Source organism: Triturus cristatus, chromosome 8 (genome assembly GCF_964204655.1).
Source record: "Triturus cristatus chromosome 8, aTriCri1.1, whole genome shotgun sequence".
Classification (NCBI taxonomy): domain Eukaryota; kingdom Metazoa; phylum Chordata; class Amphibia; order Caudata; family Salamandridae; genus Triturus; species Triturus cristatus.
Window position 1 is genome coordinate 166,272,452 of NC_140591.1, and position 12,707 is coordinate 166,285,158.

Below are 12,707 nucleotides of genomic sequence, written 5' to 3' on the forward strand. Positions count from 1 at the left end.
TTTTTGTTGTTTTCCATAATTTTGTCTTTCTCTTATTGTCACCGCTAGTACTGTTTTTATCCTGTGGCAGTGCTTCTAAATGGGTAAAAGGAAAACTACGTGTGGTCCTAAATAAGCCCTTAAGGAGGGGGGGAACCACTCCCTCTTAACTTACCTTACAGGGGCTATGGGGGCAATAGACCAACAGATTACTTCGGTGGAGGAGGCTATAAATATAGAAAGATCCAGTTTGGTCTAAGGTCCCCCTATAGGTAACGAGGAATCAGGCACTCCCGCCCTTACTACGGACAGCATTAGTGCTCTAAGGAGCGGCGTACCTACTGGTTGTGTCCTGAACCTCTCTGATCACATTTCTGTTAGTGATTTAGATAGCGACGATCAACATTGTTCCCATACCCCCAGAGTCAGCAGTAAATGAGAATAGCCTAACCCCTTGTTTAACTCGTAGAAAAACGGCACCTAAGGGCAAGCCACTGCCGGCTATGAAACAAGGACTTAATCTCCCCCTTAACTTGGTGCTATTAAATAATAAGCTCGACTCAGTAGACCTCTACTTGAGAGAAACATTGACTAAATTATCCAGTAGAGTAAGTGCTATTGAAGAAATCTTAAGGAAACGCCCTGATACCCGACAGTCCTCTGACCTTGAAGTAAATGATTTAGCTAACTGTAGGAGCAAGTATATGGATTCTGGCGCCAACAATCTGCCTCAGAGTGTGGCGACCATCTCCAGTAACCAGCCGGCGTTATTGGGTAGAAATGAGAGCAGGGCTCGTCCAGATTTATGTCCTCTCCCATTCTTCCATCCGGTAGCTTTACCAGGTGGACCAACTATGAGTACCTCAGATAACGTGACTAAGGCCCCATTACCCTCACCAAAGATTAGTAGTAATGACCCTAAGCTAGGCCATCATGTTCCTATGCTTCAGGGAACTTCTAAATTCCCTACTTCCTCTATACGTGCTCTGAGCTACAAGCAGGGAGTTGACTCATCTACGGTAGTTTTGGATCTACCTCCAGCTGTGACCCCATACATGGTCATTCTAGCTAATGTTCCCGTTTTACGGGCTGGGGTAGTAGAATCTTGGGAGGAACTTAGGAATAAATCACTGTCTTGGTTGGGTTCTAAAATCGGGTCATTACAGAGTCTCTTTTCAAATTTCAAAATGGTCAGGCGTGTTAGTTGGCTAGTGAAAGGCCAGAAGTCTTTACCAGGGGATTGTGTGATCCTGACCTTTAAATCTCCACATTTGGTACATCATATACTGACGAGGGCAGGTACCCACCTCCTTTCAAATCATGAGATTAATGTGATCCCTCTGGGGTTTTTCTATCAACTTTCCCGCCCCAATTGTTTTAATCCTTTTAATGGGGGACACTATTTGAATTCTTCCCCTTTGTACAATGTCCCAGTCCACAACCGCTTTGATCTTTTTTCCCGTTTAGATCAGGTGGACTGACTCTCTATTACCCCTCGAGGAGGGGTTATGGCAAATGGGGGAACCTTCATAAATACGGGCACCTCCGTTTCAGGAACTAGGGAGAAGGGCTGGGTTAAAACCTCTGTGAGCACCCCATTAGCATTAGACTCCAGTCCATTTGGTTACCAGGGGCATAATAACTATCCTTTGTCAGTGATAACAGGACCCATGATCAAGTGTAACACTCTGCCACCAGCTACTCCCCCTGTTCTCCTCACAGCAGCTAGTTCATCAATCCCTCCTGTGGTTCTTCTGTTTCTCCCCCTGGAATTTGTACCCATGTTGCTAATGGACCCAAGAGGGATATTGGTTGTCACATCATGTTTTGGAATATTGCTGGCCTAAAGGCGAAGATTGAGAACCCTCTGTGGTCAGAGTTTGCTTTGGGCTTCGAAGTTTTGTGCTTACAAGAGACCTGGTTGATTGACTCCATCCGCATTAACGGCTTCAAAACATTTGATATGCCTGCGGTTGCATCAACCCATGGAAGCCATGGAGGGTTGTGTACTTATGTTTCAAATCTTCTTAACTTTAGGATAACTGCAACCCTGGTTATAAATCGCTATGTCCAAATTTTGGTAGCCAACGTGGATAAATCAACAGACATTGTAATAGTCAATCTTTATAATATTGCACCACGTGAAGACCTATCTGATTTGTTGAGTGTTATAAAATTGCACATTAATAGGCTACAGTCAGCTACCTCAAAGGATTTGTTCATCATTTCGGGGGGGGGGAGATTTTAACATCACTCTTTGTCACCAGTAGGATAACAGGGATTGTGGTCTTGAGCACGACAAAGATTCAAGTATTCCCCATTTTATCCACTCTTTCCAGGGAGATATGATTAATGAAATAATGTTTACAGAAGATCTGGGATTTGCTAATATCCTTTGTAGTCCGTCGATCCCTTTTATCCGACCTTTAGTGGTCGAGGGTTGTTCTCTCTAATAGGATTTTATTTTAATATCTGCAAGACATGCTTCCAGACTATTGGAGTTTCATATCCATGATATTTCCCTAAGCGACCATTTTCCACAGAGCATAAACGTTAAGGTTAACCATAAGGCGGTTAGCAGGTCTGTAACTACCATTCCTCTTGTGGCAGACATTACCCTGGCCAGACAAAATGGCTATGCCCTGCGCTGGAAGAATCTTGATCCAGATGTGTTCATGACCAAGGTTATCACAAATTGCAGGCATGCTATCAATGTGTGTCTTGGTGGTGGCAATCCCCCGGAAGATATTGTGGAGGGTTACTCTAAAATAGCAGAGTTTGTGAATAATACTCTCCATATAAAATCAAGAAGTAAACTCCCACAAAAGAGGGGTTGGTTTGACTCTCGCTGCTCAAAAGCTCACTCCGCTCTCAAACTCGCCCTCCATAGAACTGTTAAAATCCTGCAAGAGATAAAAGACGCAAGAAGGGAATACAATCGTGCACTGGCATCAAGGAAAAAACTCTTAAAGGAAGAAGCTTGGAAAGCCCTGCGTGAAGCTTCCGAACAGAGAGATTCCTCAGCTTTTTGGAATGCAGTCAATGCCCCCTTTTTAGTAGATCCAGAGAGGGCAACTATTGAAATTGCAATAACGAGGGGTGATTGGGTTGAGCATTTCTCCAAATTATATAATGAATCTCATTCTGAATTAATAAATTATGATCAGGTAGGGGTCAGGGAAGAACCACAGATTATAAGCACCGACTTACATCTCCATTTTGAATTGAGTGAAATCATGGTGGCTATAACATTGAGCAAGGGGGGGAAGGCACCCGGGCCAGATGGCATACCCATGGACCTTTTTAAGTTTAATATTGAGTTCTGGGGATCCATTTTAACTCAGGTAATTAACGCATGTAGTTCCTTTGGGTTTCTTTAAACTTGGAACGAATCAATTTTGGTGCCCTTCTTTTAAAAAGGGGACAGGCATAACCCAGCTTGTTACAGGCCAATTTCATTATTGGACTCAACAGTAAAAATTATTGGGAGAGCTCTTTTAGCCCATCTACAGGACTGGGCAGATGACCATCAAATAATTAGCAACATCCAATATGGCTTTCGCTAAGGCCTTGGAACCATTGATCAATGTTTAAATTTGGATCTTATAATTGGCAAATATACCAAGGCCAAAGGGGGTAACCTTTATTTGGCGTTCGGGGATTTAACCGTGGCTTTTGACTGCGTCATCCAAGACAAACTCTGGCTGATCTTGGAAGATAAGGGTGTGGACTCCAGTCTCATTTCTTTCATGAGACAATTTTATATCAGGGCCAGGGCCAGAGTTCGCTACGGGCCAGTGGGTGAGTACACTGATCCCTTTACCATTGGAAGAGGAGTGAGACATGGTTGCATCCTGGCACCTTTCTTATTTACATTGTATATTAACAACTTAGGAAAGGTTTTAACTGATGATTGCCAGGACCTTCCCCTGGTAGGGAAGCGCTCACTCCCTGCGCTTATGTACGCAGATGATGCTGTCCTTATGGCCCGTACCATGATTAGCCTACAGAAAGTTATATCTAGTTTCGCTAATTTTATGTCAAACTTGGGTCTTTCAGATAATACCTCCAAAACCTTTATTTTAAAATGTGGAGCAGGGAGTAAGAATACCCGCTCGTTCTTCCTAGAGAAAAACCTTTTAGAATGCTCTAATACTTTCTCTTATTTGGGGGTTTTATTTGATCACACAGGTACATGGTCCCAGGCTGTTCAGTCTAGGAAATTGTTATTCCTAAAGGCCTTGGCAGCCTTGACAAACTTTAGTAGGAAACTGGATAAACGCCCGCCACCAGAATTACTTCACATTTCTAAAGCCAAATGCATTGCTATCGCAACCTATGGGGCGGGCATCTGGGGCTATGTCGATGTGACCGCTCTCCAGACGGTGGAAAACAGATCTCTTAGATTTTTACTGGCTGACCCAGAGAGTGTGTCTACTTTTAATTGCCACATGGAACTTGGTTTACCATATATAACAGATGCTATTCGTATTCAATCAATTCTTCTTTGGCATCGTGTCTGGACCACAGAGCAGACCATTTTGAATCGCCAAATGATTACCGATTGCTGCGGGCTGGATTGGTCTCTCTGTATAGGCTGGCTGAAATATGTTAGAGATTTTTTGTGTAAAATGGGCCACCAGGAATATTTTGATAACCCATTCATTTTAATCAACTTAAACAAGAAAGAATTTAAACAAAGTTGTCTTTATTTTGTTGAAAATCTTAGATTTAATTTAGAGATTTCCAAAATTACAGTCCTTGCACATCAACACATCCTGATCTCTCCCAAAATGCAGCCCTATTTAAAACTGGCTACCTCTGATTACGACAGATTTCTGCTCACCCGTTTTAGGTTGGGCATTATTCATAGATCACTCAGTTTCCCAGCCAGAAATGACTGGTCCAGAGTGTTACTCAAATGTCCATGTGCTGAGATATCAGTCCAGACCACTATGCATGTTTTATTTTTCTGTAAATTTTATCAAGCGCAGAGGAAGAGATGGATACTCCCCATCCTTAGATCATTAGGGTTGCGCCAATGTCGCCCTGAATTTTTGGTCATGCAATCGCTTGGGGAAGAACTTATTATTCTATCTGTATCCGCATTTTTAAAGTCGGTCTTCACCTGTAGAAAGACTATGTCTATGTAAATTGTGGTTTTAATCCAGAGAATTTAACGATTAGCTAATTTTTGCTGTTGCTCACCCAGTTTTCTCAGTGAATGTACTTTTATATGTTGTGTTTTTAATCTGTTCTTATTGTGCTTTTATGATTATTTCACTAATAGTCGAATAAAGCTTGATTTGATTTGATTTGATTTGACTTGTGTCAGCCTGGCCTCGTGATAGGCCAAAAGAGCCTGGTTGTCAGTGTCATAATGTTAATATGGGTCCCTAGGGCTTGAAGTCCTGCAAAAGCACCTTCTCCACCATGAAAGCGAGTAGCGTTATTCAGGACAAACACAGGTGCCGGTTTCTTATTGGTCAGAATAAGAGAAGAGGAGTTGTTATGTTCTGACAGTAAAGAGGAAACACCTGGTTAATAGATTGTATCTTCCAAAAAGAAGTTGCTGAACTAATAAAATGTTTAACTGCTCTTAGAGGACGGGCTACCATTGAAAAGCGTTAACTACAGATCACTTTGTTCTATTCAGGCAATGATTTGTAGATGCCTTAAGGTGATTTAAGTGATGATTGACACCAGCACAATACTTTACTGAGCCTTAACAAATTGTTGTTGATGTAACTGAAGGACAGTAAGACGTTCACATCAAATTCATACATTTATACATATGCGCCAAGGTCAAATATGGCATCAGACAGGAGCCGTGTGCATGAAGTAGGATGTTGAACTGTTCAAGCAAACGCTAAGCACTTCACCAGCGCGCTCCCGTGAAGAAAGTAGCGCGAGGCGTGACAAGTCCATGTGATGTCAGTCTGTGTATTCTGTGATTAGGGCTGCTGTGAACCTTGGCACTTCCAGATAATGAAACATTTCTTTAGGGTGTGGCTTATCTTTTAGTTCATAATCAACGTGCCCTGAGCAAGCTGGCAAGTGAACTGACCCCATGTTCCTGCTCCGCCCTATTCCATAACGGGCACACCTTATGTTTACGACATCCAGGGCACCCCCAAATAAGTGCATTCTTTGCTAGGTAGTTGGACTGGTAGCCTTGAGTCAGGTCTGCTATGTCTGTGTTTTAACTTATTCATTTTTTTAATCAGTAACTTAAATATATCTAGTGTGCAGGTTTACCAAGTGGTAAACCTGCACCCACAGAGGTACTTCTTGAATGGGTGCAAATGTTGGGACAGATTGACTAACAAGTGGTGAAATGCAGCACAGCAAGCAATGTTCCTGCACTGCGTTGCATCATCTGGAGAGAGTGCAATTACACCACATCTTCATAGAAAAGGCACAATTCTGCTCTCTCTATGACCTGGCACACTTTGTGTTACCTAGTGCCAATGCAGGGAACCGTGCGCCATAGTGCAAGAGTGTCTACTTTGCGATAATGGTGACCCTCCTGCACAAAAACTATCCTTTGAGGCTATTTACTCTGTGCATGTGTGCTGAAAAGTGCAGCACAAATGCAAAGAAGAAATAAAGGCAGGTGCAGCATTTAGGTGCAAATCCATACCTACAATTCTTTGTAGATATGTTTTGCATCAAAATCCACGGGTGGATGAACAGGAACACATATAGAGCACCCTTGGAATGCCTCCCTGATGCACAGTAATGCAAGGCAGTGCAATCCGGTGCCTTTTATTATTTTTTTTCAAAGCAAAGATTTAGGGTGTTGCTTTTTAAATACAAAAAAGGATTTTGCGTTGGGCTTGCGTTAAAAAAGCAATTTGAATTCAAACTAGTAGGCTTGGAAAGCTGTGCCAGTCTCAGATTTCTAAGCATACCACAGGCAATTAAACACCCAAAAGGTGATGGGACGAATGCTTAAAATGCGTCTAACCACTAGCAATTGCTTAGGGTAGCATTCCAACCCATCATATTTTGCCCACTGTGCCACACTAGACAGAGGGCCTGATTTAGGGTTCAGCGGATGGAGAAAAAACAGATATTGTGATTAAGGACTTTACATCTGCCACCCTGTTACTCCTCCTGCTAAATACAGATATGTTCCCCAGCCCTCTGGACATCTCTAACATTGGCAGGAACCGCCCTCTTGGCGGTCACTCTCAATGTTGATGGCTCCATCAAACATGGTGGTCATCCATCAAACCTGATGGCTGTCCATCAAACGTTAAACCAAAGGGGATGATGGACGGAGTGTTGAACATTGCAAGCACTCACCCCCAGTCAACTGATCTGGGTTTAATCCATCATCATTCTTTAGCTCACTCCGCCACCCCAGTTCAGACATGGCCATATGCAAATCAGTCTGACCCTGTGCCTCATGGGAACAGTCCAGCCCTAACTGCCAAGCCATGTCTTTCCTGGACCAGAAACAAGCATCCAGGGACCGATTTCTGGCTAATCAGCCGTCATCAGCCAGGCTAGCTTGAATCCAGTGGCAAAGTGAGTAAGGGACCCACGTCTGGGCATACCCTGCCAATTTAGGGCTAACAAAGCAAAACCAAAGGAGATGATGGACGGAGTGTTGAACATTGGAAGCACTCACCAGAATCAACTGATCTGGGTTTAATCCATCATCATTCTTTAGCTCACTCCGCCACCCCAGTCCAGACATGGCCATATACAAATCAGTCTGACCCTGTGCCTCATGGGAACAGTCCAGCCCAAACTGCCAAGCCATGTCTTCCCTGGTCCGGAAACAAGCATCCTGGGACCGGTTTCTGGCTATTCAGCCGTCATCAGCCAGGCTAGCTTGAGTTCAGTGGCAAAGTGAGCAAGGGACCCACGTCTGGGCATACCCTGTCAATTTAGAGCGAACAAAGCAAAACCAAAGGGGATGATGGACGGAGTGTTGAACATTGCAAGCACTCACCCCCAGTCAACTGATCTGGGTTTAATCCATCATCATTCTTTAGCTCACTCCGATACCCCAGTTCAGACATGGCCATATGCAAATCAGTCTGACCCTGTGCCTCATGGGAACAGACCAGCCCGAACTGCCAAGCCATGTCTTCCCTGGACCGGAAACAAGCATCCTGGGACCAGTTTCTGGCTAATTAGCCGTCATCAGCCAGGCAAAGTTTTTTTATTTTTCAGAAACAAACTTCTAAAGTGGGAGAATGCGTAATGACCCTCACACCATGGGACCTTTCTTCCCTGGTATGGGGTAATTTTTTATTCGTTTACTGCCCCTCACCACAAGGTTAACCCTGGAGTTGAGGGACAGTGAAAAGCCATCTGACTTTCCACTTTAGATAAGGCGGACAGTCAGATGGCTTAACTTCAATGCCCCCCTACTCTGCCAGGCAGTCAGAGGAAGATTTTAAACATCAGCATTAAATTCATAGTCTACCCAACTCAAAATCAGGTAGGCAGACTTTGAATTTAGCAGACAGGGTACTCTTTTGCAATGGAGTACCCCGTCTGCCAAACTCTGAATCAGCAGCAGAGGTCCACCTACTGCAAATCAGTACTGGACCTGCTCCTCATATGAAAGGTTCATCCCGAACGTTGGTTATCTCACCCATTCTCCGTGCGGTCCATGGCTCTTTTAGTTGGGAAATTTGAGATTCACACCCCCCGAATCTCACTGACTACGATACGCCTCAAGCACACCAAAATGTAAAGTTTTTATACGTGTGGTTCTACTATTGCCACAACATGCAAGTCTTTCAAATTATACCGTATGCCTATCTACATGTGAACACACGTCTGAAACTCGTACACTCTGTCGCCATTTCCCCTTTTCTTAATAATTTTGTCTCAAAAACAATGCGGGATCCTTCACAGAGACTGTGGATGATACAAAGCCTTAAAAAAAGTGAAATACAAACTAACTTTAAGTATGTGTCAACTACTATCTAAACCGAAAGGAAAACCTTATACACAAGTATATAGTAAGCAAACTATCATACTATACCTGAGAGCGCCGAAACGAGGATATAAATGAATGTAGCAAATCTTCTAACGCTGTCCATGAAATCCAATCCAAGAATGTCTCTCTGAAGCCTTAGAGGAAAGAAAGGAAAGAGACCTTCTGTGACATTGGTAAATGATTCAATCAGACATTGCAGTGTTGTGTGTAGTGTAAGTATCACTGGAAATGGAGAAGTGAAACATTAACCGGAAGTTATGAGATGGACTCATTTCTGCTTCAGATGCTTAATTTAAGAGTGCCCATATTTCTGCAATTAGATAATTCTACTATTTATTACTTGATTTTTATATAGCACTTCATGCTTCACATCCTTTCACACTATGGGCCAGCCGTGGCCCATCCATATGGGCAAAGGGACCACACCCCCTCACCTTTTTCCAGAGAGGAAGAGTGGCTGTCAGGCTGACCAAAGGAGCGAGGCATGCACTAAATGTGCAGGCTCCTGGCTGCCTGAGCTGAACTTTGCCAGGCTGAGGATTTCAAAGCCCTGTGTGCATGACACCCTCAGCATGAGCAAAAGTGCTTTGAGGCCCTCTCCCTCGTGATGAGGGAGAGCGTCACTGATTGACTTAGACCTGGACACTTCAGTTTTAAGCCCTAAAGTGCCCAGAGCAGAGTGTCAATCAGTGACACCTCGTCACAGAGTGGGGTGGGTGGGGTCAGCAACTCTCACAGAACCCATCCCACTCTGTGACGCGTGTGGGACTGCTGCCTTCCCTCATTGGCTGACCTCCTGGGACCTCCGAGATTCCTCTTCCAGAGCTGCAAGACAGGTAAGTTGGCAGTTTTTGAATGTTTGGTGCGTGCATGCGCATATGTATAAATGTATGAATTTGTTGTGAGTGTTGTGAAGAGGCGTTTGTGTGTGCGTTGTGAATGCATGGGAGGGAGGGAGTGTATATGTGTGGCCCGTCCGCCCCCTTTCGGTCAACATTTAGCCCGCCACTGCCATGGACTTCCTACTCTATGCCCCGGGGTCAGGCCTGGTATTCCTCCCACCAAAAGTTACAGATCCCGGGAATGGCATTACCGGATATTACAAAGCGTACCCCGAGAGTGGCCAGATAACTGAAGGATTGCTCATTGATTTGATAACATCTCACCGACTCCCCGGTAATTCCTTACTTTTCCCCAGAGATAGACCGAGACATTTTGGCTAAATTCAGAAGCTGAAATGTCCAGGTGAAACACAACAGATCCACAGAATTACTGATCATCTTGTAATTAGAAACGCTCTCAAAATGTGGACCTAAAACATTTGGATGCCTAAATAGTGCTAATGACTTGCTTTTTTATAGCACTTCTGCTGTTTCTAAGTGCTGCAAAGAGCAGGTGCAACTATTACTCATTTAATTCAACTCAAGTTATCGACTTCAGAAGGATGGAGGGCTTAGTTTCCATGCTAAGAGTCAAATGCGAGGCTTGCAGATATCAGCAATGAGCAAATACCTTACTGAGCCAACTTAATCTTCTGCAAAACAATGCAATTGACCTCTTCAGCTCACAAAAACGTGGAGGAAAGAGGATTCGTGTTCCTTAACATATTTCTTATAGCAATAATCAAAATGAATATTGGTGGGCAATATTGAGAGCAAATGAGCTTAGCAAAGAGAAAAAACAACCTGCACATTTTTTACTTCTCAGTGAATTTTCCTTCTTTTTTGTGAGTGAAACACTATAGAAAAAATAGGAAATGTGTGTAGCGAAACCAATTCCTGCCTATGTGATCAACAAAGGCATTAGATATAGGTACTGCCATGTGTTTATTTATGAATGCCTGGAGGAGACCTGCAAGGTTTAACTTTTAAAGGAAGGAAGAGGTGTGGTGCCGCGGCCAGGGCGACTGACTCTGGAATCTGGGGATCACGGTTCGATCCCCGGCGCCGGAGGCAGATTAGCCCAGCACCATGTGGCTCTGGGCAATAGCTTGCTTAATCTTCCCGATGGCCCCCAGCGCCTAGAGACCCTTACGGGTGATTGTTTGCGCTTTACAAATGTGGATTATTGTTATTATTAATGCGATAGGTCTCTAGAATATTAAGGATACTATCTTGCTGATGAAATCTGTACTGAAACTGAAGCCTAGGGCTAGTAAACACCGTGTGATACTGACCAGGACCCTCAATGGAAGGCTTTTTCTGTCATTTGTGGTATCTGCCTTTCTAGAGCGCCTCCCTCTTTTCAGAAGACCAGATCACCATAGTTACTACTAGTGATGGTCAGGTCTTTGCACAGGATGCATTCCATTATTAAATGGGACCATCTCCAACCATCACAGCTTTACTAGGGTCCCTTCAGAGGATGACTTCCACACACTAATCTGGCATAACACACCTACCCCAAGCACTGTCTACAAGCAGTGCCACTCAGAGCAGGCACTGTGGTCCTGCTTACAACAAAGGTCTGCCTCTTACAACCTTTAGAGCTACCTGCCCACACTCGCTCCAATAACACTGAGATATTTCAATTTTACAAGCTCCAGCACTGAAATCTAGTTTGACGATTAAAGTAATCTCATGAACATAGAAATGGAAGCTTCTCATTAAAGGCAATCTAAATGTATTTCAAAAGCACAAAAAGTGATGGTAGGATGCTTGTAATCGTCTCATCACAGGCAATCACTTGGGGTAGCATTTCAACCCATCGTGCGCCGGGTATACCAAGCCGTGGGTCCCGGGCTCACTATGCCACTTGAACTAAGCTATACCTGGCCGGTGAGCCCTAATAATGCTGAAACCGGTCCTAGGATGCTTGTGTTCCAGTTCAGGGAGGACCTAGCCTGTAAGTTCGGGCTGGACTGTTCCCACGAGGAGCAGGGTCACGACTAATTTGCATATAGCTGAGTCCAAACTTAGGTGGCATGGTGGACAAAAAATGATGGCTTGGGATGCGACATTGAGCAATTGCATTCCATCCATCACCTTGTTGCTTTTTAATCTAAATGTATTTGGCAATCGATTGGGAAGCGGCTGAGATATCATTATTTTAATATTATTTTAAATGGATATGGAAAGTCAATACTAATGCTGGCTCTCTTAGTTCAAGCAAGCCTTATTTAATAAGTGAAGAAGAAATTATTGATTGATCAATTAAAATCATTATAATAGCCATTGATACACCCATAAAGCGATCAAAAGAAAAGGGAAGTTTAAAACATTAAAAGATGGAACCAGTCCAGGACGACTGTGTCCATTCAAAAGCACTCACATGAAATACACAGTCATTCTTATAATAAAGCCTTATTGAAAGGAGGGGAAGGAAAGGAACTGGGGGATGTAAGAGACAGTCCGGGCAAAAAGTGCTTGGTGCATTGTGCATTGGTGTAACAACGCTGGAATGGGTAAGGAGAAAAGAGGGCCCTCCCTAAGTTACTTTTAGGTCAAAGAGGAGGGAGGAATGAAAAAACAAATGAAAATATAAACCTCTGTACTGACCTATTTAATTTATCAAACGACTAACCAAGGTTCTAAGTTACCAAGACCCTCTGCATGTCATACATTTACATGAAAGCCACAATTATTTATTGAAAAACAATTTATTATGTAATTGTATTTTTATGAAAGTTTTTCTATTTTATAATATATAAATTTGAGTACATATCTGTAGTTTCACACAGTTACATATTCTTGTAACACACGTGATATTTTCAATTTTCACAATATTTCTTTTGTGGATGTTTATAACACTTATATAACAT

General features: G+C 43.3%; 1 protein-coding gene across 4 annotated transcripts in view; it reads right to left on the reverse strand.

The window, feature by feature from the left end:
• IGSF5 (immunoglobulin superfamily member 5) overlaps positions 1 to 12,707 on the reverse strand; it is an 850,576-nt gene that overhangs the window by 529,755 nt on the left and 308,114 nt on the right. For all 4 annotated transcript variants that reach the window (XM_085621233.1, XM_085621235.1, XM_085621232.1 and 1 more), the window contains one exon: positions 8,993 to 9,081. In XM_085621233.1, coding sequence (XP_085477359.1) covers positions 8,993 to 9,050 — 58 coding nt within the window. In that variant the 5' untranslated portion in view covers positions 9,051 to 9,081. The remainder of the gene's footprint in view (positions 1 to 8,992; positions 9,082 to 12,707) is intronic.